The sequence below is a fragment of the Carassius carassius genome, chromosome 22 (assembly GCF_963082965.1).
Source record: "Carassius carassius chromosome 22, fCarCar2.1, whole genome shotgun sequence".
Lineage (NCBI taxonomy): Eukaryota > Metazoa > Chordata > Actinopteri > Cypriniformes > Cyprinidae > Carassius > Carassius carassius.
In genome coordinates, this window is record NC_081776.1 from 3478405 (window position 1) to 3503543 (window position 25139).

The 25139-nt window shown below is 36.6% G+C and overlaps 3 protein-coding genes across 4 annotated transcripts; 1 reads left to right on the forward strand and 2 right to left on the reverse strand.

Annotated features, from left to right (window-relative positions):
• The first annotated feature begins 4039 nt into the window (after positions 1-4039).
• Positions 4040-6973, forward strand: LOC132098717 (POU domain, class 3, transcription factor 2-like). Its single transcript, XM_059504853.1, has one exon. It carries the CDS (start codon positions 4274-4276, stop codon positions 5288-5290), a length of 1017 nt encoding a protein of 338 aa, XP_059360836.1. The 5' UTR covers positions 4040-4273; the 3' UTR covers positions 5291-6973.
• Positions 6974-10102: 3129 nt separating this feature from the next.
• LOC132098719 (failed axon connections homolog) lies at positions 10103-17258 on the reverse strand. Its single transcript, XM_059504854.1, has 6 exons — positions 16753-17258; positions 13251-13386; positions 12977-13173; positions 12570-12787; positions 11268-11384; positions 10103-11174 (listed from the first exon to the last, which is right to left on the reverse strand). The coding sequence occupies exons 1-6, from the start codon at positions 17010-17012 to the stop codon at positions 10888-10890; spliced, it is 1215 nt and encodes a 404-aa protein (XP_059360837.1). The 5' UTR covers positions 17013-17258; the 3' UTR covers positions 10103-10887.
• Positions 17259-17960: 702 nt separating this feature from the next.
• On the reverse strand, positions 17961-24928 carry ccnc (cyclin C). 2 transcript variants are annotated; one of them, XM_059504856.1, is made up of 13 exons: positions 24767-24928; positions 24125-24231; positions 23851-23935; positions 23608-23677; positions 23474-23525; positions 22500-22555; positions 21920-21955; positions 21743-21834; positions 20625-20692; positions 20441-20520; positions 20240-20358; positions 19238-19317; positions 17961-19104 (listed from the first exon to the last, which is right to left on the reverse strand). In XM_059504856.1, the coding sequence occupies exons 1-12, from the start codon at positions 24796-24798 to the stop codon at positions 19263-19265; spliced, it is 852 nt and encodes a 283-aa protein (XP_059360839.1). In that variant the 5' UTR covers positions 24799-24928; the 3' UTR covers positions 17961-19104; positions 19238-19262. The 2 variants fall into 2 exon arrangements, with proteins under 2 accessions (XP_059360839.1, XP_059360838.1); XM_059504855.1 differs by having other exon boundaries at positions 17961-19317; positions 24767-24927.
• Positions 24929-25139: the final 211 nt, after the last annotated feature.

A 25139-nucleotide genomic window follows, 5' to 3' on the forward strand; every position in this document is an offset into this window, starting at 1 on the left:
AAAAAAATACATTTATTGCGTGACATACAGTCAACTGGTTCCATGAACATGAAATATTCATCTTTAATAAAGTTAATAATTCTATAAATTTTACTAGTACATTATTTTAATAGTTATAAAAAAATAAGGGGCACAGCAACAATTTTACAGTAATACTCAAATCTTCTGGAGTCCTTTGCACGACAGTACAATTGCTAACTGAGATAAAAGATGGAACTAGTTGTGATTGTATTACCTGTTTCAGTTGTGTTGATTTTTGATATACAGAGTTGATGACATGGATGACAGTGAATATTACGAAAAATTAAATCATTGGTTTGAGCTACTGACCAATCAGACGCAGCATATCCCCAAACTGAATATTTAATGTGCTAGCCAGAATCATGAATTTGTGGTGACTGAGGTTTAAGCATACATAACAAAGGGTCATGTGGTTGCATTTAGAAGAAAATTTAAAGCCACAGTGGCCCTGAAAACATGACTTATATTCATACTCCCACATCCTCAGAGAATAGATCAGGGTGCAAAACGATCAAAACACCCATGTGGATTTTTAATGGTCTATTGCAAAGGCAGTAAAATCCAAACAGCCATTAAACTACCAAACTCCAGGAGAAAGAGACTTTAGTATTATTCCCATCAAGTCATAAAAGTTCAGGGAACAGGAGAATCAATGATCGCTATCAGGCTGCGAGTTAGGTGCCTACCAAAGATCTTTGACAATCAACTAAATATCTTAATGACTTTAGATTTGCACATTACATTTTTATCATAACTGCCTAAGCTTCTCAGACAAATACTTACACCCATTATCTGAATAATACCCCTAATTAGTGTATTCATTATATCCTCCCACACAAAGCCAGAGACACAGACACCTCTGGATTACTTAATCTGATGATGATGCAGCGTCATTTTCCCACTCACTCCAACCAGCGCCAAATGCTTGTCACAATCGGGTGGAAAATGCATAATCCTCACAAATGCTCTAAATTAGAGGAACATCGTAGACATGGAGCTAAAATCTGAATGTGCAGACCATAGATGGGATAGAAGCATGCAGGAGCTTTAATCATAACCCCATTAAAATCCAAAACCCTTGTGAAAAATACATGCAATTCTGCATTTATTGTAATAACTGATGTACCCACCGGGCTTCAAAAGTATACATATTTAAACAACTACCCAATAAAAATGAGAGAGCCGTTGGATCTGGGTGTAAGAGGAAAAAGAGCAAGAGAAATATTATTATTGCTATTATTTTTAATATGATTTCTAAATATTAATACATGCATTGAGTATACAGTATAGAACCTATTTTAGCTTTGATAATTAATTTGAAAATATAGCTGATTGTGAGTATTTATTTACATTTTATGAGTACATATTTGTGCAGTGAAATATTGTGCTTGTCAAACAGGTGGTTCCTGTAGACTGAAGGTTTGGTTTGACCTAATGACATAAGTGATGAGCTGGAGTTTCTGCTGCATGTATGTGTGAGCGAGTGTGTTTGGGGTGCTATTGACCCCAGTTTTGCTGTGCACAGTGGGGGCCTTAATACAGAGAGCTGAACTGCCCCTCTTTTATAAGGAGAATAATAGCCATTCTCTCACAGCTGATCAACACTATCAAAGGGAGAGGAGGCATGTGGGATTACAGATTTAACGAGCCCTTTGTGCAGACTAATTACATGTGAATGAGGGTCTGTAGGAGCTCATACACCCCTTATCTGACACAGGTGAACCCCAAACAAACCCCACACACACATTCAAACTGACAGAATACAAAATGTAATGTAATATATATAATATATATATATATAATATATAATATATATATATATATATATATATATATATATATATATATATGGTAACATAAATTGTAACTGATTTGTAAAATGTAACTTTAAAGACTGAAAATTATTTTATTAGCACAATGTAGTTTCTATTGCAAAACTAACTAATCACACTCTACAAAAAATGTGTTTATAAGAAATATTTGATATATCTGTATACATTGTTGTATAGTTTTTGTATATATATATTTTTTAAATTGCCCTTTTTTCTTCTTTTCATTCACTTCCTGTTCTTGATAGTCTATTATTGTTGTTGCACTATAATTTCACTGCTCATCACATGTATACATGTAATATGAGTGTTTGTATATATTATATTAAACATATCATGTCATAAAACATGCTTAAATAAAAAAATTGTTTTACAATATTTAAATATTTTCATATATAGGCTATTCATAATGTACTGTTTATTATATATATATATATATATATATATATATATATATATATATATATATATATATATATATATATATATATATATATAATTCAGTGTTAATTCAGTGTTAAAAGACTGTTCTGCTCATGCTATGAAAAAAAAAGTATAAGAAGACAAATCCCCAAGATGATCATGTTTTCAATTGGAACATTTAATTACTTAACAGTCCTTTCTAATTAAGCCATGAGAAATTAAACAACTCCAGTACAGGGTCGATATAATTACTGCTAATTTATTGCTCAGATTATTCACCATCAATTCTTATTCTATCAAACACAGATTGGAGGAACTACCAGAGAAATAACTGTTTAATAATTATAAACGCTGGGCCTTTTCGTCCCTTTAATGGGTCTAGCATCGTTTATGCATTATTAGGATGTGTAACTGAACAGCCCATAGTTTGCATATTACTTTATTAAGCTAATGTGTTTTCTGCTTGGCCGTGCACGACTCTGTTAAAGCTTCTGAATCTTAAAATTACAACTCAACTAACACGACCGCTCCTTGCGTTTCACCAAAACTCATGAACATTTGGCAATATGCACTCCCAATTAGTATCATGGGATTATCATGCTTTTTTTTACGTTGCACACAGAGATGCATTATAAGGGAGTGCAAAAAAATGTGTGGAGAACAGTGCATATGGGTGCATGTTTACAAAAGTCCGTGGCTGGGATGGAGGTTGAGTCTGTCATTCACCTCTCTCTGGCCCTGCGATGCCCTGCATGTGCTTTTCAGGCTTTAAAATGGGCTTTATGTGTGCGGGGGAGAGAGAGAAAAGGCTCGAGCAGCTGTGACGTGGGCGGCGTTGTTTCATTCACCTCTTGCCATGGCAACGGACAGGAGCCCGAGAAATATGCCCCCTCCTTGAGCCATGAGGGAGAAACAGAGAGAATCTGAAATCACATCATTACATAGAGTGCTGCTATTTCAACCATATAATAATATAAACAAATATAATTATCATAATATCATCATCTTAGATACCCATTTAACTTTTTTCATATACACTGTAAGGATGGCTAGCATTACACTTCATTGAAGTCTATTATTGTGATTTTTTTTTTTTTTTTTTGCCTTATTTTTTTTTTTTAGGTCAAATAAAATAGTGGTGCCAGATTTTCAATAAGCAGTCATGAGCTCACTGCACCTTTTCAAACAGTTTGAATTTAATTTTAACAAAGAAAATACATTTTTTAATTATAATTTTAATGAAGAAAATTAAGTTAAAATAGATTAGAAATCACAAAGTGTTGTGAAATATATTTTAAAGTGCAAATCACATTTCTGAATTTGATTAATAGTCTTAGTCTTTTTTTATATATGAAATATATTATGAACCAAATATCATTATTTTATTTTTATTTTATATTTTTGTTGAAAAGAATTTTGTTTTATCCAGTAATATTAACTTAATATAAGATATAAATATATTTAATTAATTTGCTTACACATTTAAACTATGTTGATTAAATTATTTTTGTTTGTTTGTTTCTTTACCTTTTATTTGAAATGCTTTGGGCCAACACCATATATAATAAATTGTATTCCTTTTTGGACAAAGCACTCATTAAATATCCAATAATAACGAAACTAAGCTAAAATGAATTATTAAATTGGAATATATATTGGAATAACTATCCTATAAGTAACAGCCAAATAAAACAGCATGTTAATATTAAATTGTGAAACGTTTAAACTTTAAGAAAAACTTAACGAAAGCCAGGCTGGATGCTTTGGAGCCAACTGCGCCCTGTCACTGCTGATTCTTCTGTGCTTGTTTTCAGGCGAACGCAATGTGATGGGGCTTCTGTCGAATCTACTGTGACCAATGAACGCGCCGCTGTCACATCTGTCAAGCGCTTCTGACCAATAGACAGCAGCGCGAGGCGGATCTCAGGTGCGCGCCTCTGCGTCCTCGCGGCTCTGGCGCGCTGGGGAGCCGCCTGTGGCACAGAGTAGCTGTGGAAACTATGGCGACCGCGGCGTCCAACCACTACAGCATCCTCACGTCCAACTCGGAGCCCGGCAGCATGCAGCAGACGCCGCCGCCGCCGGCCTACAGGGACGCGCACAGCCTTCTGCAGAGCGAGTACACCACACTGCAGAGCAGCGGGAGCACGCTCGGCCACGCGCACCAGTGGCTGACGGCGGCGCTGTCTCACGGGGGAGAGGGGTCGCCATGGCCCGCCAGCCCGCTGGGCGAGCAGGACATTAAGCCGGTGGAGGAGCTGCAGCATTCGCCGAGACAGGCGCATCTGGTGCAGCAAAGCCAGCAGCATCACGAGGCGGGCGCTTGGCGCGCGACCACTATGCCGAGCATGAGCACCTCCAACGGGCAGAGCTTGATCTACTCTCAGTCCGGGTACGGCGAACCGGGGATGCACCACGAGGACCACCACAGCCCGCATCTGAGCGAGCACGGCCACCCGCAGAGCCTGCACTCGGACGAGGACACGCCGACCTCGGACGACCTGGAGCAGTTCGCCAAGCAGTTCAAGCAGCGCCGGATCAAGCTGGGTTTTACGCAGGCGGACGTGGGGCTCGCGCTGGGCACCCTTTACGGCAACGTCTTCTCCCAGACCACCATCTGCAGGTTCGAGGCGCTCCAGCTGAGCTTCAAGAACATGTGCAAACTCAAGCCCCTGCTGAACAAATGGCTGGAGGAGGCGGACTCCACCTCAGGAAGTCCGACCAGCCTGGATAAGATTGCTGCGCAGGGGAGGAAGAGGAAAAAGCGGACCTCCATCGAGGTGAGTGTCAAAGGGGCCCTGGAGAGCCATTTCCTCAAGTGCCCGAAACCCGGTGCGTCGGAGATCACTTCGCTGGCGGATAGCCTGCAGCTGGAGAAGGAGGTTGTGCGGGTCTGGTTCTGCAACCGGCGGCAGAAGGAGAAGCGAATGACGCCCCAAAACGGAGCGATGGCCGGGAACGAGGATGTGTACGGGGACGCCTCGCCTCACCACGGCGCGCAGACACCTGTTCCGTGAGAAAGGGGCGGCCTGAACATAATCGACTGTCTCTTTGTCCCGGTCACAAGCCCGCTCGGGGCGGACCGACGGTGATGAAGTGTCTCTGTGTGTGGCACCTCCAAGGGCGCGGAGCGCGCGTGGTTGCGCGAACAATTTACTGGCACGGGCGCAAGAAAACACGCTCTGAGTCGTTACGCGCCGCGGCTGAACCTAAAGAGGGAACGTAAATATTATTTTATTTAAGATTTATTTTCAAGTCCGGGGATCTGTGAAAGCATCATATCACTTCCAACCGAAAGCTGTGAAAAAAGGGTTCGGGGGCGCGCCATCTTCCTCTCATGACCACAAAAGGTTTATTACGGATTGAAATTAATCTGCTGCAGTCTACTGTGCATTCTCTTACACATACTAATGGCAAATGCTTCATTATTATTATTATCATTATTATTTCCGTCACGATCACAAAATGTTTAATACTCATTAAGATTGTGTCTGCATTTTATTAGCCTTTATGCCAATAAATAACCAAATAATAATAATAATAATAATAAACTAAATATCTCTAAATTATTTAAATAAAAAAATCCTAACATGCACAATTAACAGCAACAATAATAATATTTATTATTATACTTAACATAATGTGGCTATATGTTAACTTATCTAAAAGTATCACTGTTAAATGCAAACGTGATCAGTTCTTTAAAAGTCTCATTTCGGTCACAACAAAGGCTGCCAAGTTCCGCTGTGTGTCGTTCACAGGCAAAGCAGGCCGATTTCATGCAGATCACGGATTCACTCTGCTGGTGCAAAACAGAGGCCTGAGGAAAACAGTAAAACCTAGAAGCGCACAGTGCTGTGGACCATATCGAAATTTCTATTTCTATAAATAAAATTCAGTGATACCAGCTCTTCAAAAGTAACCACCCAATTGGGGGTTTCTTAACATTTTGAGTGCATTTTTATGATGCACCAAAATTTGCACCATGATTTGAGACAGTGGCTTGTTTATTAAGATTTTAATAAATGTTTGTTTATTAGGAAATCTAAAAGAAACCAAAACGGACTCGTACAATTTATGATATTTTATATGAAAGATAAAAACAAACCAAGCTTTTAATTTAATTTAATTTAATTTAATTATTTTGTCTGGAAACGCTTTATATGGAAATGACAAGTTTTTAAAACAATATAATAATAATAATAATAATAATAATAATATAGAGGCTAGTTGTTCTTGCTTATAATTAACACAGATCAAGATTTTAAAACAACAAAGACAATATAATAATAATGATAATAATAAGAGGCCAGTTTTTCTTGCCCATTATGATTATAGCATTGTGTGAATTTGTGCGTCAACTAAATGTATAAGCCTCATTATGTTTGTATCTGTTTGCTCTATTGTGTTTCTTGTTCATCCCAAATATGTCTCTTTTTTAACGAGAAATATTACACCAGCTGTGTCACAATGATTTGATGGCCTGCATCGAAAAACAAGGACATTGTGCGTGGATTTTTCATTTGAATTTTCTATGGCTCTGTGAATACTTGTATATTTGTGCACTTAACCTGACACTTCCAAAGCACAAGCTGTCACTGTGCCCTATTGAGACCAGTAATGTCTTTGGTTTTGACAGAAAAATTGCACAGTTTTTAAACGCCTTTTGTCATTAAATGAATACGTTTTTATATGAAGAAGTGCCTCTCATCAATCTGTGCCCCGCGCATGAAGATCCTCAAGATAAACGGATTCACAATTTCACACATTATTCGAGCATCAAGGCTGTGTGAATATAATGTTGCTTCGGTATGAGCTGATGCTGTAGATCCATCGCAGCCCGATGCAATTCCTTCGCTTCCATTTCTGCGTGACCATGGAGGCAAATGTTTGCCATTTCACTGGTAATGAAGACGGATCTGACGGGTCCAAACGTGTCCAGAAACAGATCGGCAACGTATGTGAATATTTTTTTATGCTATTCTGGATCTATAACTTATTATTATTATATATATTAAATACATTCATGGAAACAAAATAACAGACTACTGCTACAACATTAGTGAGCTGTTAATTAATAGCTTTTATGCGATAAAATTGCTTTACATTTTAAAACAGGCCGGTCGTTTCAAATCGGCCATTACCTGTAAAACAATATAAGTTACTGCTCCGTCAATGTACAATTTTAGGAAAACGACCAAAGCACTGGATGTCAATTTTACTTGCTGTGTATTAATAATGAATAGTGAATCTTAGGGCCTTGGAAAACGGCGTAAAGCCGTATTTGTGTGTGTGTGTGTGTGTGTGTGTGTGTGTGTGTGTGTGTGTGTGCGCGCGCGTGCTGTGAGCGCCATCTACTGACGATAACGTGTTGGAGAAAAGCAATTCTTAATGAAATTTAGATATTACAGTCGTCTATGTTTGCATGTTCTGTTTAGTCAAGCATACTGCCATAAAGTAGCCTAATGTAATATTGTTCTCTAGGCTTCAGAAATGAGGGAGTTTAAAAATCCTTCTTAATTATATGTAGGCTTATTAGGAATGAATATTAAGAATTAAAGAATGAACTGTAATCAGAAACCACACATAGAGCAAGGAACAGTTAATTTAATACAGCTATATTTCATGAAACGTGGTTTAATCTTTAATACATTTATCAGACAATTTGGGTTCCTTAAGTTACAGTGACCATTTGTTCATGTCCACAACCCCTCCCTCCCCAATATTATGTATAGCCTATAATAAATCCATAAATCCCTCATGATACACACAACATAGACTCTGTAATATGGCTCTAAAATCAGCACACACATGAAAAGAAACATGAGACTTGGACTCTTACCATTGCCTTTCCAACATTATTCCATCTTTGGGTTGCCATATTTCTATCACTTTTGGCATATGAGTTTGGCCGTATATGACCTGTGAGGAAAATAAATACACGATTGTCATGTATGGATGATAAAACTAGCTAGAAACTAAAGCTAAACAAGGAACCATTAAAAATTAATTTGCAATAGTCTGTAATGCTTAAAGTGAGCTTTTGAAGACAAGCCTTGAATTCTGGCCTAGTGAGCATTATCTGAAATTCATTCAATATGATCAAAAAGAAAACAGTGTGTAAAACACACAACTCTCACAGGAACTAAAACAACTACAGATATTCATGAAGAAATATAACAACTCATTAAAAGTCAAGAATAAGTATTTGCAATACTTTCAAAATATAAATTAAATCACAAGCGATAAATAAAAAAAGGTCAAGTGGCCCAGGATTAACACATAGTACAATAAAAAAATAATAATAATATTTAAGTATCAGGCACAGTCTTAAATCAAGAAAAATACAAACAAGCAAACAAACAAATATCTTAAGAAAGATTATGGTTTAACTCAGACTGGCTGTCAATTTTTTGACTTTGTACTTTGCAGGAATAGTTCACCAAAAAAAATGTAAATTTGCTGAAAATGTAGTCAGGCCTTCCAAGATGTAAATGATTTTGTTTTATCATCAGAACAGATTTGGAGAAATGTAGCACTACATCAGTTGCTCACCAATGGATCCTCTGCAGTGAATGGGTGCCGTCAGAATGAGAGTCCAAACAGCTGATAAAAACATCACAATAATCCACACCACTCCAGTCCATCAACTAATGTATTGTGTAGTGAAAATCTGCGTGTCTAAAAGAAACAAATTCATCTTTAAGACATTTTTAACTCTAGACCATTGCTTTAGGTTAAAATATTAGTCCTCTTTTAATAATATTGCTTTCTCCAACTTCACAAGATATTAATTGATATACTGGAGTAATGTGGATTATTGTAATGCTTTTATTAGCTGTCTGGACTCGCATTCTGACGGCACCCATTCACTACAGAGAAAAAAAAACGAATCTCTATGTTGGATGGTCAAAGGGTGAATAAATCATCAGCAAATGTTCCTTTTTGGGTAAACTGTTCCTTTAAGTCTTTGGCACATTTAAATAATTACTGGAATGCAAACATTTTATTTCTGATAAAGCACCAGTTAATTAACCCAATGTTTATTTGAAATCGTTTTTTCCTACAGATTTTCTTATAATGCTGCATTTGAAAAAACATCAGATAAGTACATTTGGAAGTACACACCTGCGAGTGTGTTCATGTGTGAAGATGACTCAGAGACTCAGTCCTGCAGCAGATGGACACACACACACACACACACACACACACACACACACACATCAGCTGTCTGTCTCCATCTGTATTGTGTTATGAGTCTCCTGTAATGGCTGCATTTGAGTAACACTGCTGCATTACCAGGGTATTCTGTTCTGGTCTGGTCCAGTGTTTTTTGTCGTAGTAAATAATGATGCAGCCCACAGGAGGCGCTCTTGCACAATCACAGATCCATATGAAGTGTTTGCTGTTCGACAAACACAAGTGATGTTTTTAGCTACACATTCAGCACATATTACAGCTGAAAACATATACACGAGTCTTGCATGATATAGATTTTAACAGCATGCAACTGATTCAGAATCTGCATTGCAGACTATATTGATTTTACATTTTCTTGCAACTGAAAATAGACTGAACCTCAAACAAATAAATGATCATATTTGTCAATGTACTATTTATACATTCACCGTATTTGCTCCTAAATGCATAATTCGCCCAATATCAAATAATATTCTGTCCTTGATTAAACATGCTGATGAGATATGACTGATATTAAACCACAAAAGTTAAATAAGCCTCTAAATTATGAACATGATCAAAACTGTCCTGGAAAACCTGTTCTATTGAATCTACTATATGCATTCTCTCATCAGCCTGATAGATTATAATTTGTATTTTTATTTTTTTTTGCAAGTTAAAGGCCTTTTAGAAATTTTGAACAATGTTGTAGTTCAAGTGTCTTTTTGCTGTGACAAATAAATATAATAACCATAAAAATAACTTTTATATTGTTAGTTATATTTCAAGATGAATACTAGACGGCAATTTAGGCTTACTTGACTTATACTTACGCATACTTTTTTAGAAAAATCATGGTAAAGTACTATCAAATATGATAAATATGATCAAATAAAACTGGATGCGAATTTTAGATTGACTATGAGAATGAGTCAAGTTGTTTCACACAAATAATTACACACTTCAATCAGAACCCAAAACCTTTCTTTCTGTCTGTCTACCCGTATAACAATAAATCCAAGGATGTAAGAAATGCTGTTTAGCTACAAACACACACAGTGAAAGGGAAATGGTCACATGTGATGATGTCATTCTGTCGATTTCGAGCGCAGTAATGATGTCACAACCACAGGAGGAGTGATTCAGCTGAAGCATCATTCACGCCGTTCCATTCTCACTCTTTAATCCATCTTTATTATTCTGTTTGATACTTTTTCTCCCTGGATTCTCTATGGCCTGACCTTCCCTCATTGAATAAAATCCTCATTCTCATTAATTAAAAAGTGTCAGAATACCTGCCCCTCGCTGAGAGTCTGGGAAAACCGCTGCTATGTTACCACATCTTTATTTGACCAGCCCTTCCCCTGCTAAAGGGCTTGTGGGAGAACGAAGGGGGCGGGGCCCGTGCAGATACATCATCAAGAGGGTGTGGTTTTCACTTCAAATGCTCCATTTCTGAGCATTCGGTGTCCATGTCAGAATCGAACAGAGAGTGTCCGGTGGCGTCGCTGTCCGGTGACGGTGTGTCATGGTGCGACAGAGCGTTTTCCTGCTCCTGGAAGCTGCCACTGCGTGAGTACAGACCCAAATCGGGAAGCTGGGAAAGAGAATCCGGCTCCTCACTCAGTCCGTCATAGTAAAGGTCGTCGACGTCCACAAACCACTCCGGCCAGAATTTGCGGCGGATTCGTTCACAGTACATGGCCAGGTTGATGAACTCACCTGCACCGATGAAGCAGCTTCAGTCAGTTAATGCACTCAAAACTTTATGTAACAGTATTCCAATACACAAAAAGCATGAGTTCATGAGCTCACCTTTGATTAACTGCTCTGGACGTGTTCCTGGGAGAGTCCACATGGCCTGAGCCAGATGACCAAATACAGCAGCATCTACTGTGGAGAGCTCCGGGCCCATTAAATACTTTTTATTGCCTACAGGATAAATTCTATTATTAAACTGAATTATATAAAACAATAGAAAAATAATTTTTCATGTGTTTTCTGGTTTGTTGCTATGATGTTCTGGTCTCTAGATATGGCTCAGGTACCTATGGAAGCTTGTTTCTACCACAGATTTAAAAAAAATAATAAAGGTAATTGTGATTTATATCTTACAATTCTGCAATTTTTCTCAGAATTTTGACTATTTGTTTTCTCCGAATACTGAATTTACATATTGTTCAGAATTGTAAAAATACGTCAAAAGACTTTTTCCCTCTGATATTTGATTCTCAGATTTTTTTTCTCATAAAAAAAGGTAATTATGACTTTTTTTCTAGCAATTATGAGTTTATATCATCACAATTTAGAGCAGACAAGTCAGAATTGAGAGAACAAAGTCAGAATTGTGAGATGAAAAAGTCACAATTACCTTATCTGTTATCCCATAAAGGAAAGACGTTTTCATAGCAATTCACCTGTAGTGAGAGTATGTTCTTTCAAGATTATTCATATTTGAAAAGTAAAATGACTTTAAGTCTTATTTACTGACAAATTTATCAAAATTAATGAATAGAACTGTAATGAGTTTATGCTTAAAACAAGAAAAAAATATCAACAGAGTAAGAAAAAACTTCTTGTTTTGCCTTAGAATTAAGTTTATTTTTATGCACACTTGTTTTAAGCATAATCTCATGCAATATTAAGTAAAGTGTATCTTGATATAACAATTTTACATATTACGTATCTTACTTACAATCTCTGCTTATTTATACTGGAGAATAAAACAAAAAAACAAGTACATTTCCAATGTGAAAGGATGATTTAGGTTTACTGAAACTTGTAACCGGTTTTTAAAAGCTCTTAACTCCAAAGATTCATCTATAATAATCTAGATCAGGGATCCTCAACTCTGAACCTCGAGATCCACTTTCCAGCAGAGATCAGATCCAGCCTGGATTAAACACACCTACCTGCAACTTCGTAGTGATCCTTAAGACCTGGATTAGTTTGTTCAGGTGTGTTTGATTAGGGTTGGAGCGAAACTCTGCAGGAAAGTGGTTCACGAGGTCCAGAATTGAGGACCCCTGATCTAGATTAAATATAGAAAATGACTAAAATGCTACAAATCCTGTCAATAAAGCTCGAAAAACTGTGCCTCAGATGTTCAAAACACACCAAGTAATGTGGCAAGGGTGCGCATGTCTTTCTCCATCAGAGAGTAAACCTCCTCTTTGGAGAAGCGTCCGATCCCATGACCGTACATCTCTCTCTTCACAATGCTGCCGGTCACCTGACTCAAAATCCACCTGAGCATGTCACTCAGCGGCCCATTTGTGGCTAACATCTTCTGCGTCTCCTCCACATTGTCCACCCACTGACAGTATGCTATCGTCCTGAAGCAAAATGCATCATATTTAGAATATTAACACATTTCAGTCATTCAGTAATTAAATACTCAAGTCACTTATGCAAGTGAATCTGATCTCTGTTTTTCTACAATATAATGAAGCACCGAAGATGTTTATTAAAATATCAGGTTGATTTAGACCATATGTGAAGAAAAAACCCCAGCTCTTTCTCACCAGTAGAAGTGTTCCTCCACCATTTTGGTGATGGCACGTGAGATGGCTTTCTCCTGAGGACTCAGGCTGGAGTTGAGATTCACGCTGAGCTTCTCCTCCAGGAAGTCGATGATGAACTCTGTCCCGCACACCTGCTCCTTATTATACGCTATCCAAGGCATCTTCCCTTGAGGAGACAGCTTCCCATCGAAATAGTTCTGAGGAGAAAACAGCTTGTATGTTTAAAAAACATCCACCTCTTTTCACAACATATCATTATCATATATTTTGATACCTGGTAAGGAAGGTCCGCCATCCGCAGGTATGTTTCTATCTTCAGGCAGAAAGGGGACAAGCTAGGCACTCCAGTTTTGGGCCGGGCAAACTGATGCAGAATGATGGTATCTTCAGAGTCCAACTCCTGTTCCTTCCTACAGGGCAGCAAATATGGAAGTGAATTAGAAATTAATGGAGATCAAACAGTTCACAAATACACTAAAACATCATAAAGTGATAAATTTTCTTTTAAAAATGCACCAGAAACTGTCCAAAATGAGCAATATACTACACCATCTACTGTGAAAAGCTTTGAGCCCATTAGATACTAATGGGAGAAATCCTATTATTACCTTGGGAGAATTTATATTATTAAATTGAATTATGTAGGGGGAAAAATAGATTTTTATGCTATTTTTATGTGTTTTCAGATTGATGGTTACTATAATATAGCTTAGTTACTTCCTTTAGTGTCTCTGGGATTTTTTGACATTTCATCCTCTTTAAACCAACTTTATCATAGCCTATTCAACAATTTTCAATTTTGTTTCAAAACACACCAGAAACTTTTCAAAATGACCATATACAGCATTATCTATTGTGCAAAGCTTTGGGCGCATTAGATACTTACTCTTATTCTTACTTAATACAACTGGGGTAAATAGATTTTTAGATTCTTTTAAATGTGTTTCCTGGTTGGTTGCTATAATATTCTGGTTTCCAGATCAGGTACCTCCTTTAAATGTTTTTTTTTTTTTTTTTTACATTTTATAATTTTTAAACAGAGTTCATCAACTCCTAAAATTATTTAAAAAAAATATAAATGGACCAGAAATATTCCAGAAACACTTCAGATCGATTCAGAGTTCAGTCTTTAGTGATTAGTCGCTGTCCACTTCAGTGGTGCTGAAACACATTCAAAGCATCACAGTCAGTAGCGTTCTCTCTTCAGTTTTGTACTTATGTGTCTCTGATCTTAAAACAATTAATAATATGTAATTATATTTGTGTAATGCATGTCTGAATCAATAGCTAATGTGAATAGTCATCAAATAACACCAAGTCTTTCCTAGGGCCTTGTGTAACCTGAGATGTTTTGCTAACAGCACTGCCATTTCTGCAAAGGTCAGAGACAAAGCAAAAGCACAGAATTAAACCCAGCTGGCTCTGATCACTACATTGACGGATCACTATTTACACATTGTCAATAAGGTTATGATAAAGGTTATTCTATAACATCACAATATCACAAGGAGACATCCTCAAGGCCTACATATAGAGACACTCCTGCAGCCATGCCCTTGATATAGCACACATCAACATGTCAACATGCGTGCTTTAGACGAGGTAATAAATAGCATACTGCTCAAAATTCAATCAGTTAGCAGGTTCTGATATTCATATTCACTGTATTCATCACTCTTCAGCGTGGGATAACGAATGGCCTGCATTGCATTCTGTTGACATGATTGTCCAGGATATTAATTTAGGTAATTTTTCTTACGTAAAAACCCTGTTCATGCCCCTCTCACTCCACCCAAAGGGGATTTTATATATATATATATATATATATATATATATATATATATATATATATATATATATATATATATATATATATATATATATATAAGCATTACATAAATCGTAATAATAATAAGAACAACAGAATAATAACATTATTGTTATATATAATAATTATAAAACATTATTTATACAATTTTAAATATGTCAAATAATATCTAAAACATTTAAATGTGAATATATTAAAATATAAACATTACATTTCTATAAATTATATATAAAAGCACAAGCACTGCATGGATAGCAGTAATAATAATTTAAATTATTATCACCACTGTCTATGCAGTGCTTATTGAGTGCTAATATATAAACGTTGCATAGATAGATAGATAGATAGATAGATAGATAGATAGATAGATAGATAGATAGATAGATAGCATGGGCGGATCTACAGGGGGGCACTCTAGAGCCTTGCCCCCCCAGCTGCCCCCCTAACTTTAATGATCCAAAAACTGTACTTACAAAAACAACCCACCACTATGTCCAATACATTTGCCAAAAGTGAACAATTTAATTTTTTATTTTAAATGTATTATTCGCCCTTCCCCCCTGCCCCTCAAATACTTAGTTACGTCCCTGATTCAAACGTGCAGAGCGGCGTTCGCTCAGTCTGGCTCATACACACAGCGAGTCTGCTTCGGTGCGGTGGCCCTGCAACCAGAGACTGAGCTGCCCCGGACAGATCCTCTGAAGGTGAAGTGAGTTTCCCCAGGTGTAGTTTAAACACACGTTTAACTTAAAGTTACATTTGTAATGAATGTATTGTATGCTAAAGACGATTCAGCATCAGCAAAAACAGCGAGTCTATTACGTTAGGCAAAATCAGCGGTCAAATCGCTCCCTCGTGATTTGTAAGAGCACTCTTCTCTTTGATTAGCCTGATTTTGATTTTAGTAAAGACAAGAACAGCTTAATAAAAAATCTAAAATATTGAGGGGCAGCGCTAGGGCTGGGCTAATGGGGCTTAAGCCCCGAAAGTTTTTAGTAAAGCCCCGAATATTTTGTTAAATTGTCTTTCTCACAGAGCAAAACAATTCATCAGAAAAACAAATGTGAATAAGATTACAGCGGCCGCGAATAACTAATCATGAACAGTGCATATTACATTTTTATTTATATTTTTCCCTTTGCAATAAAGGTACTTTTGACGTGCTTTTGCAACGTTGAGCATTGTAGCCAATCACAGACATGTCTGTTGATCACATCGGCCAATCAGAGGCGTTTAAATGAGTCGCTGTGCTGAAGATGTGTTTTGCGCGAGCTCACCGAGTTCACGTTCGCAAACCTGTCATTATTATTGGCAATAAACTTAAGATGCAGATAAGAGATTCACTTAATATTATTATTGATGCTGCTCTGATGCACTACATTACGCAACGCTCTGTTTGTTGTTAGGAAGACTAAAAGTTCAGCGGTCTAGCTCATCAATGTCAAAATTATTAAATAAGTTAACAAATGCCTGGTAAAATGTAGGTAGATAATTTAATATTTGACTGTTTTACAATAGAAAAGTTCAACTTTTTTTATTTATTTATTAAATTTTGCCTTTTTGAATTGAAAATATGCTATAATTTCCTTGATTCATTTATGTAAATTAAAAATAAAATATTAGTTGCAAATAGTTACAATTATTTCACTAATACAACAAGCCTTTCTTTTTCTTTATTCCCTTAAATCGCTTTAATAATTAATTAATTACTTTAAATAAAATACCCAATTTTAGTTTGGGCTGTTACGTTACAACACACAATACAGTGCCAGTTAGGAGATCGATCATTTGATTAGCTAAGCCTAAGCAGTCCTATTAAATCCAATTCCTCTCAGATATCACAGCAATGAAACCAGGACATGTACCCCTGCCACCCTGCCAAGACCTCTTGCCACCCCTTTGCCCCCCCATGCAAAATTTTCTAGATCCGCCACTGATAGATAGATACCTAATGACAAGCAGTTCGTGTAGTAAATAGGCAGCGGCGGCGAGCAGCGCGCCCCCGGTGATGTAGAGCGTTTTCCTCCACCAGGAGTCGACTCCTAACGCAGACATGATCCCTCCGTACTCCTGCAGCGGGTAGGCTATAATGTACCCATATAACGAGTGATCCTCCTCAGAGCCGCACAAGCCGAACGAGAGGCTCTTGTTCCGGCCCAGTTCAAGCGCGCAGGAGCGGCTCCAGGCGAAGGCGACGTGCCAGTACATCCTCTCTCTCCTCTATCCGCCCTTCGGCCCGGTGTGGGTTCGACAGAGGAGGCTTCATCAGTGCCGCAGGGTGGAGGTGGTGAGGATGTGGGTGTCAGAGGGTCTAAGGACAAACGGATGAGGAGCAGCAGCGGGCATGTCGCCTCCTGATGCTGGCCGTCCGTCCCCGCGGTGGGGTCGGCATCAATCCGCAGCCGCTCGCCGCCGCTGTTTACCGCACAGCTGAGCGCTGTACGTCACCAGGGGCGGGGCTGCTGATGCTGCGAGGGGGCGGGGCGAGCGCGCAGATTCGCAACTCTCATTGGTCAGATCCACTTGTTCGGTAACAAAAAATTCATAATAGCTCATTATATGAAATCAGTAATTTATAAAGGTTCCATTCTTTTGTTCCAAGAAACATTTGATGAAGTAGCTTCGCAACTAACCTCACAGAACGAAGGATTAATAATATGTTCTATTTACATCAGTGTTATTTTCATATCATGGAAATCTGCTGTAGTTTACATTAATATTTGGAATTCAGTTTTTTCTTTTTTTTTTTTTTTTTACTTTTTTTTTCATTTACGTTTTTTACATTATTATTAAATCAAATAGTTATAGTTTAAATGATTTTTATTAGTTAATTTAGTAGGTTAATTCATGACAACTGGGAGATTTTTGTCAGTCATTTTAAAGAGAAAAAAAGTTTCACAATTTACCTGAATTCACCCTACATCGACAAATGTTTTAAAGTTTCACGTAGTTGCCAATGCACCATTAAAATTAAGTTTAGAAATATAACAAAAAATATTAATGTAATATAATTTAAAACTTTATAAATATATAAAAATACTTTATATAATTATAGAAAATAATTAAATTCTATATTTAATATATAATTTTTTTTTATATCATATAATTTTTTTATATCATTTTAACACGGGACACTTTTCATGCCAAAAAAAGTAATTTTTGTTTCAACAGCAGCTTTATTCAATAAGGCTTCTGAGCTCCATTATAGACAAATGAATGAGAACACCCCAAGCCCTCTCATCTTTCACAGCTCTCACATTAACAAATATATATACAGGCAAATAATGCATACAATGCATCACAGAGAAGGGCCACATTTATGCAAGTTCACTCAATAAAGATGAGGCAACACTCCTAAAGCACAACTAAACATAAAATAATTCCATTCAAAACAAACCCAAACATATATGTACTGTAAAATAATTTGAGGTCCTTCATGTCCACCAAACTAATAATGGAGATGCAAATGATGGGGAGCGGGGGACTTGATAACCACACCCAAGATGTAGATCTACATGTCCAAAACCCTAAAGATATTGGCTTGTCTTCCATGGACATCAATTCAAAAAACAAACAAAATGAAAGCAAAAAAAAGAAATGCATTTGGGTTATAGCAAGTACACATATAGCATAATCATACAGTAAATTTATAATGAGACAAAACAAAGGCAAGGGCTATAAATGGAAAGCATATTTACAATGCCGGTGGAAGCATACTGTGATCAACTCAACTATCTGTGTCACTTGTGCATTTTAACTCACATCCACATGTGCGTCAAATATCCAATCAGGATTTGATTACACAGTACGAGGGTTCAAAAGATCGCCGTCACATAGCCCTGTGGCCAATCAGTTTACAGACAGCCACTTTGTAAAGAGGACTGATCCATTTCCCTGAGGAATACAAACTGTGATATGGTCAACGAGAGGTACGCATACAAATATATTTGCGATTAAACACACTCACTCTCTCTTTGTCACTCTCAGACAGAAAATAATCAAGTTTTCTTAGTTCCCAAAGAGCATCCGGTGAAGAAGCTTAATGGGACTTTTCAAGGAAGTCAGGACCATCAACTAACAAGATCTGGTAAAACAGCACCCCTCTTAATCAAACAAATACCCAATGAGGTGCGTTTGTGTGTGTGTGTGTGTGTGTGTCCCCGTAACATTCAAGACAACAGCCTTAAGCTTGCCAATAAACTCTAAATCAAAGCATATTTCCTATTGGTGAGCAGTTCGGACATGGGCTGCTCTGATTGGTGGAAGGAAGGAGGTGGCATCATTCTCTCTGCTCTGATTGCTGGAAGAGCCCAGAAGAGAGGAAAGAGAGGATTTGTGCCGGGAATGGGTTTCCCCACAGTCATAAAACAATGAGCTTGTGAAAAGCAGCATTCAGATGTGCAGGGATGTGCTGTGTTTGTGTATCACTCCACCTCAGGTCCTCCAGCAGAGGCCGCTCTAGGACTGACTGTACGAGCTGTTTTGACTCCCGTTTGAGCTCTGGTCAGTCTCACTGTTGTAAGAAAAGCAAGAAAATACAGGCGCAGAAGTGAGAGGAGATAAAAGAGGTCTTTTCCACTTTTCTAAAACTATAAAAATTACCAAAAATGTTGGTAATTGAAATAAAGCTGAAATAAAATATAGATGGAAAAACTTGAACTTAATATAAATTTAGAAAATGCTGCCTTGGAAACTAACTAAAATAAGCATAAGTACTAAAACTACAAATTAAATAAAAATTTATTTAAACATAAAACAGGCTTTAATAAAGGGCTTTTCCACTTTTCGAAAATGCTTCAAATAGTTTTGAGTACTAAAATAAAAAGTAAAATGAAAAAAAGCCCTTAAAAAAAAAAACTAAACCTGAAAAAAATATTTTAACATAAAACAGGCTTTAATAAAGGGCTTTTTTTCTAAATATCAAAAACAATAAAATAAAAATAATATAAATGAATAAATACAGGATGAAAAACTTATATTTTAAAAACTTTAAACTTGCCATAAAGCTATATAGACAGTCAAAATAAATCACAAAAGCACATAAATTAGTAAAACATGAACTGAAATTAATAATTGAAAATATAAACATGAAAACTAATTCAAAATATTAATAAATACTATAAAAGTTTATAAATAAGACTGAAATATCATTGGGCTGTATCATGAATCATGTTAAATGCGGTGCAAAATGTGAAAGTGTGAAAGAATGTTTAACTTAAAAAACTGTGACAAACTCTTTAAGACATTTTTTTTTAAACTGTACTTTATCCATGACATTTACAAGAATTCAAGAGTTGCAAAGACATTTTACACTGTTATGCACTGCCTCTTTTCATCATTTCTCTTTGCATTAGTGAAAGCTCCCCAGACCATTTCCATATAAATAAATATAGTGTTGTGTGATTGTGAAAACTGAGGTCTGCTGTCTGTCGTACCTGTTAGGAGGGGGTTTGGGTTTGGGCACCTTGTTGAGCACAGTGGACATTTCCTTCCTATCATCAAAGTTCTTCCACTGGTCATAGAGTTTCAGAATCACCCTGATAATCTCCAGGATCTGTTTTGGAGGAAGGCTCCAATGTTAATGTACACAGCAAGGCAGAAACATTCATTCATTCTTACAGCTGAGTGTGTCTTACTTTGTCCATGTCAACAGACAGCTCAGCGAACCACTGCCTGGCATCTTTCTGCTGCACCACACAGGCCACATGCAGGCAGGCTGGAGGAGGAGGGACACACAATCTGTAACTCCGCCCACTGGTATGTGACATGGCAATGTCTTTATACGGTTATTCAGATTATATATATGAAGTTTGATATTACCCAGTGCTATCATAAATGGAGGATAAAGCAGACACAGGTCTGTCCTGTAGGTGTCGTTCACTATCCTCCTGCACACATTCACAGGACATTCAAGTTCACTCATTCAGCTTATTTTGCAAGACAGAAGTAAGCTATCTTCTGTGAATGTGCAAGACTTCCGATTCTTTAGCTGCTATAGGAAAATGACTAGGAAATGTAGTAAACCAGTGTTATTTTAGTATCATTGGGATATATTATAGTTTTTATTAATATTTTTAATCAGTTGAATTTTTATATTTGCAGTTTTCATCTTAAAGTTTTAGTAATTCTGTTGTGTGTGTGTTTTTTTTCTCATTAGTTTTTGTTTGTCTATAGTTTTTATACATTTTTATTCAGTTTTAGTTATTTTCATATATTAAGTTAAACTAAATTAAAAGGAGAAATGATGCCATGGCAGCTAGCCAAAATAGAAAAAAATATATTTCAGTTCATTTTTGTTTATTTCAGTTATTTTTGTTTTTATTTCTACAACTATTTCTATAACTATAATAATCCTGCAGAAAATGGTAACACTATTTGCACTTCAAACCAATTTATTTATATTAAAGATAATAAATGTAAAAATATTATAAGAAATACAATTCAAGCAATGTAACAGTTTTTGTAAAAAACCTTAACAAACTTAAACTATTAAAAACATTTTTGCTAATTAAAATAAAGCTAAAATAAAATGTAAATATTAGATGAAAAATGTAAATAAAAATTAGATGTCGTTTTGGTAACTAACTCAAATAGGTTGAAGTTGAATCACTAAATGTTTTTTTATTATTATTAATTAAAACCAAAACTGAACTAAAACTGAAAAAAAAAAAAAAACCATTACTTAAATTACACCGCTGGAAGCAAATGACACCGGACGCCTCACATTACAAATTGTCGCACCTGATCTTGCATTAAAAACAAGATTTTTTTAATGCAAGAAGAGCTTTCAGGAGATTCAAAAGCAAGAGGCTTGTATCGGCAACTTATCTAATCAACATTGCCTTCACCGCCCACTTTCTAACGTTTCTAACACACTTATAAGGCAAAATGAACAGTGCTTGTTCGTTTTTCATGCCGTCTGAAGCCACGCTCCTCACCAAGCCAGCGGCAGCAGCATGTCCTCCTGCCCCATGTCCTGCACATACTGCAGTAACGGTCTGTAAGGGTGATACACAATCAGACAGCAGTCCTGAAACAAATCCAAACCAAACACCCATGAACAGACTGCAAAAACAAACATCTGAGCATCCTAAAGAAGAAGAATCAATACCAACCATGAGCTCCAGTAAGTAGAATTCACACTCCAAGATCTAGACACAGAGAGAGAAGCAGGAGTTCACTGCAAAACATGTGGAATATTTTTCCCATTACGATTATCCATAAACGTTCCACCAGGCCTCTGAGACCCCTGATCAGTGGTGTCCCCAACAAATAACACTGTTTGTAATCATACCACACTTATCACCAGCCCGAGACATGGGCTGCCACAACCAACAGTCATTTTCACCATAACGAGACTTTCCTACGAAGGTGTCGTAAGCGTGAGGAATGTCGCTCCTGATTGGGTGTCAGAAACTTGGTGACCCTTAGGATGTGACAGAAGGCTGCATCATCACACACACAATCTCAGTCTCTCAGGCAGAGTTTCCATCATATGAATCAGACCGTTTTATCTAGATCTTTAGTGACGCTGTCAGATTTCCAAAAAAAGGAATTCTTTCAGCAGAAACCCTTCTCAGTAAGAGGCCAACAACTTGGACTGTAATAGCAAGGCCATCTGGTACAACTCGCCTACATTTCAGATCAGTGTTTTAGAAGTTTTCTGCTGGAGCAAAGCACAGAAGTCTGACTCACGTGGTTCATTCTGAAGGGAAACTCCTTTGGAAAGGCATAAGAGAACCTTGTTTTCACTGTTACAAACAGAGAAAGATGTATTTAATCCATATTAGTATGAAAACATGATCTGGGATTCCCAAACCTTACTAATAGTGAAGAGATTTGGTGATTATGTCAAGTTAAATATTAGGGTTACAGTTTTAATCAAATTAAATTTTCAGGGTTTCTGCAGGTTTTATGTAGGCAATTTTAAAGCTTTTTAAAGACCTTTTTATGACCTAGAAAGGAATAAAATGAAGCAACACATCAATATGTTCTATAACTGTAAATGTCTGGAGAGCACAAGATGAGCTGCAACAACATTTCTGTATGGAAATAACATTTACTGCTCCTTCTGATCATACTGCAAAAAAAAGTGAAGTTCTTCATCAGTATTTTCCAGTGCAAATGCCTAAATATTCTTAAATCGTTTACCTGAGAAGCAGGGTGACAGAAGATAAGATCTTGAAGATCTTGTTTACAGTAAAATCGATCAAAATGAAGTAAGTTTATTATTGAAGGTTTGAAACCAGAACATCTTCAAAGGAGCTTAGGAACATTTACTTAATTTAGAGAGAAAACTACATTTGATTCCACATTGACCGTTCTGGTTTTAAGCATAAACTCACATAATTTTGTTACATTTTTCATTTTAGATTTGCATTTCAAATAAATGCATCTTGATAAAAGGATGTTTAGACATTTGTACTAAAAACAAAAATACTAAGGAAGACAATCTTTTTTTTTCCCAGTGCATGCAACATTTATTAGCATGACTTTATGATTTTAAAATCTTTTAAGCTCTTTATTTGTGGAAGGGTGAATTAAGTCTTGTTAAGACCCGCTGAAACCCTGTACTTTATATTAAACATGATGATTACATGCTGTTCAATTGCATTTCTGTAGTAATATATGATGCTGTCAGATGAGTTTGTGAAATATAAATTACTTACACACCGACGTTGCTGCTGAAATAAGACGTGTGTTCGAAACAACACCAAATTCCTGTTAAGGAAAGAATTTTTTTATTACATTAAAAATCAAAATGATGCATCTTTCAGCAGAAATTCCCATATTGAGAGTTTACCTCTACTTTAGAGGCCAGAAACACACATGTGGGGGCCATCAGCACAGGGTCTATGCTCTTCAGAGAGTACCTGAAAACAAGCCAAGAGCTTTCTTTAACTTTAATGCAAGTGTACTTGAAAAAAGCCACAGAGAATAAATGTTGCACCCTCATTTGTAAAACACAAGGGCCAGCAATCTTAAAGTTGAGCATCAATCTTTACAGAGGAAGTAAAGGCTGTAACAAAGAAAAGGACCTGCTCACCTGGCGTAGAAACGCTTAAAGTACACTGTTGCCGTTGCGATGACCTGCTGCCTGAGTTTCAAGTGTTCCCCTAAGGCTTGAATCACTGCCGTGAGATGACAAATTAAACTATTTAAAGTGTTTAAAGACAAGGTTTAATGCTTTAGACTTTGAATGAACATTTCCTTAAAAATGCATCTTGAATAAAATACAAAGCAGCTGAATTACACCTGAAGATTTGCATAAATTCAGAACAGGCCCATGTTCATATTTTAAAAACAATTTATCTCCATACCATTGGCAAAAAAGATCTGTAGCTTCCAATATTCCTCCTCGGTGAGGAACTTGAGATCTTTCTGTCTCTCCTTCATCAGATCCTGTTTGTCCAGAACCCACTGCAGACTGATAAGAACAAACATCAGACACTTAAAAATCAGCAATCATAAAATAATAACTTATAAATCAACGCAGCGGCATTACATTGTATATTTAATATAGTCCTAATATATGTCACTTCATTTCCAAACTTCATACAAGCATTAAAACAAAATTATACCAACTGAAAATCTTAAAAATCACTTAAAACGATAAAAATGAACTAATGCAGTGAATAACACACATACATACTAATTATTATTTTTCATAAATTTAATTTCTCTATGGTTTCTTCAGTTCAAAGCCACTAGCCAGCCGGCTAAAACTAATAATCCAGATATTTAAACTATTCCGAAAATAAAAGACATCCATTCTAGTATATATTCTTTATCATGGTATTAACGAAGATTTAAAAAAAAAAAAAAAAAAAACATTAGCTACAATCAGGCAAATCCATGAGTTTGTATGGTTTTATTTCTCTTGCAGCTTCGCAGCAACAGCAAAACCTCTAGAAATGCCTTTAATGTCCTCGATTTATGTCACAAAACCGGTCTCTACTTACTAATGTGAGCTCTGCCAGAAGTTTCCTGCCATCTTGAGGTGTTTGAGGTATAAAATAAGCCTAAATGTGATCTTAAATTGAGTTAAAATAAAACGATACCCTGATTAAATCAGACAAGGAGCGCGACATAAAAAACACTCCGTGTAATTTAAATGTGCACATGAAAACGGTCCGGGAGGAAGCAAATCTACGCATGAGTTCCGGACAGATTCCTGCGCTCTTCTTGTTTTCATAACATAACATAACAGAACAGAACAGAACATAATAATTTTCGTATTAAGAAGTGATTTCCTTTTGAAGCAAAAAAAAATGCATGCAAACTTGTCCTTACTAAGGAAGTTGGATAGTATATAACATGCAGCAATATGATTTG

Bases quoted from the DNA above. Each gene is read 5' to 3' on its own strand.
- LOC132098717 (XM_059504853.1), top strand. From the start codon at position 4,274: ATGGCGACCGCGGCGTCCAACCACTACAGCATCCTCACGTCCAACTCG.
- ccnc (XM_059504856.1), bottom strand. From the start codon at position 24,798: ATGGCAGGAAACTTCTGGCAGAGCTCACATTA. The intron at 20,693-21,742 runs GTGAGGAGCGTG...GAATGTGTGCAG, and splicing joins ATGCTGCTGCCGCTGGCTTG to GAGGATAGTGAACGACACCT. The intron at 20,521-20,624 runs GTAATATCAAAC...CTCCTCCTCCAG, and splicing joins TCCATTTATGATAGCACTGG to CCTGCCTGCATGTGGCCTGT.
- LOC132098719 (XM_059504854.1), bottom strand. From the start codon at position 17,012: ATGTACTGGCACGTCGCCTTCGCCTGGAGCCGCTCCTGCGCGCTTGAA. The intron at 13,387-16,752 runs GTATCTATCTAT...GCTGCCCTGTAG, and splicing joins CACGAACTGCTTGTCATTAG to GAAGGAACAGGAGTTGGACT. The intron at 11,175-11,267 runs GTGAGCTCATGA...TCATCGGTGCAG, and splicing joins TCCAGAGCAGTTAATCAAAG to GTGAGTTCATCAACCTGGCC.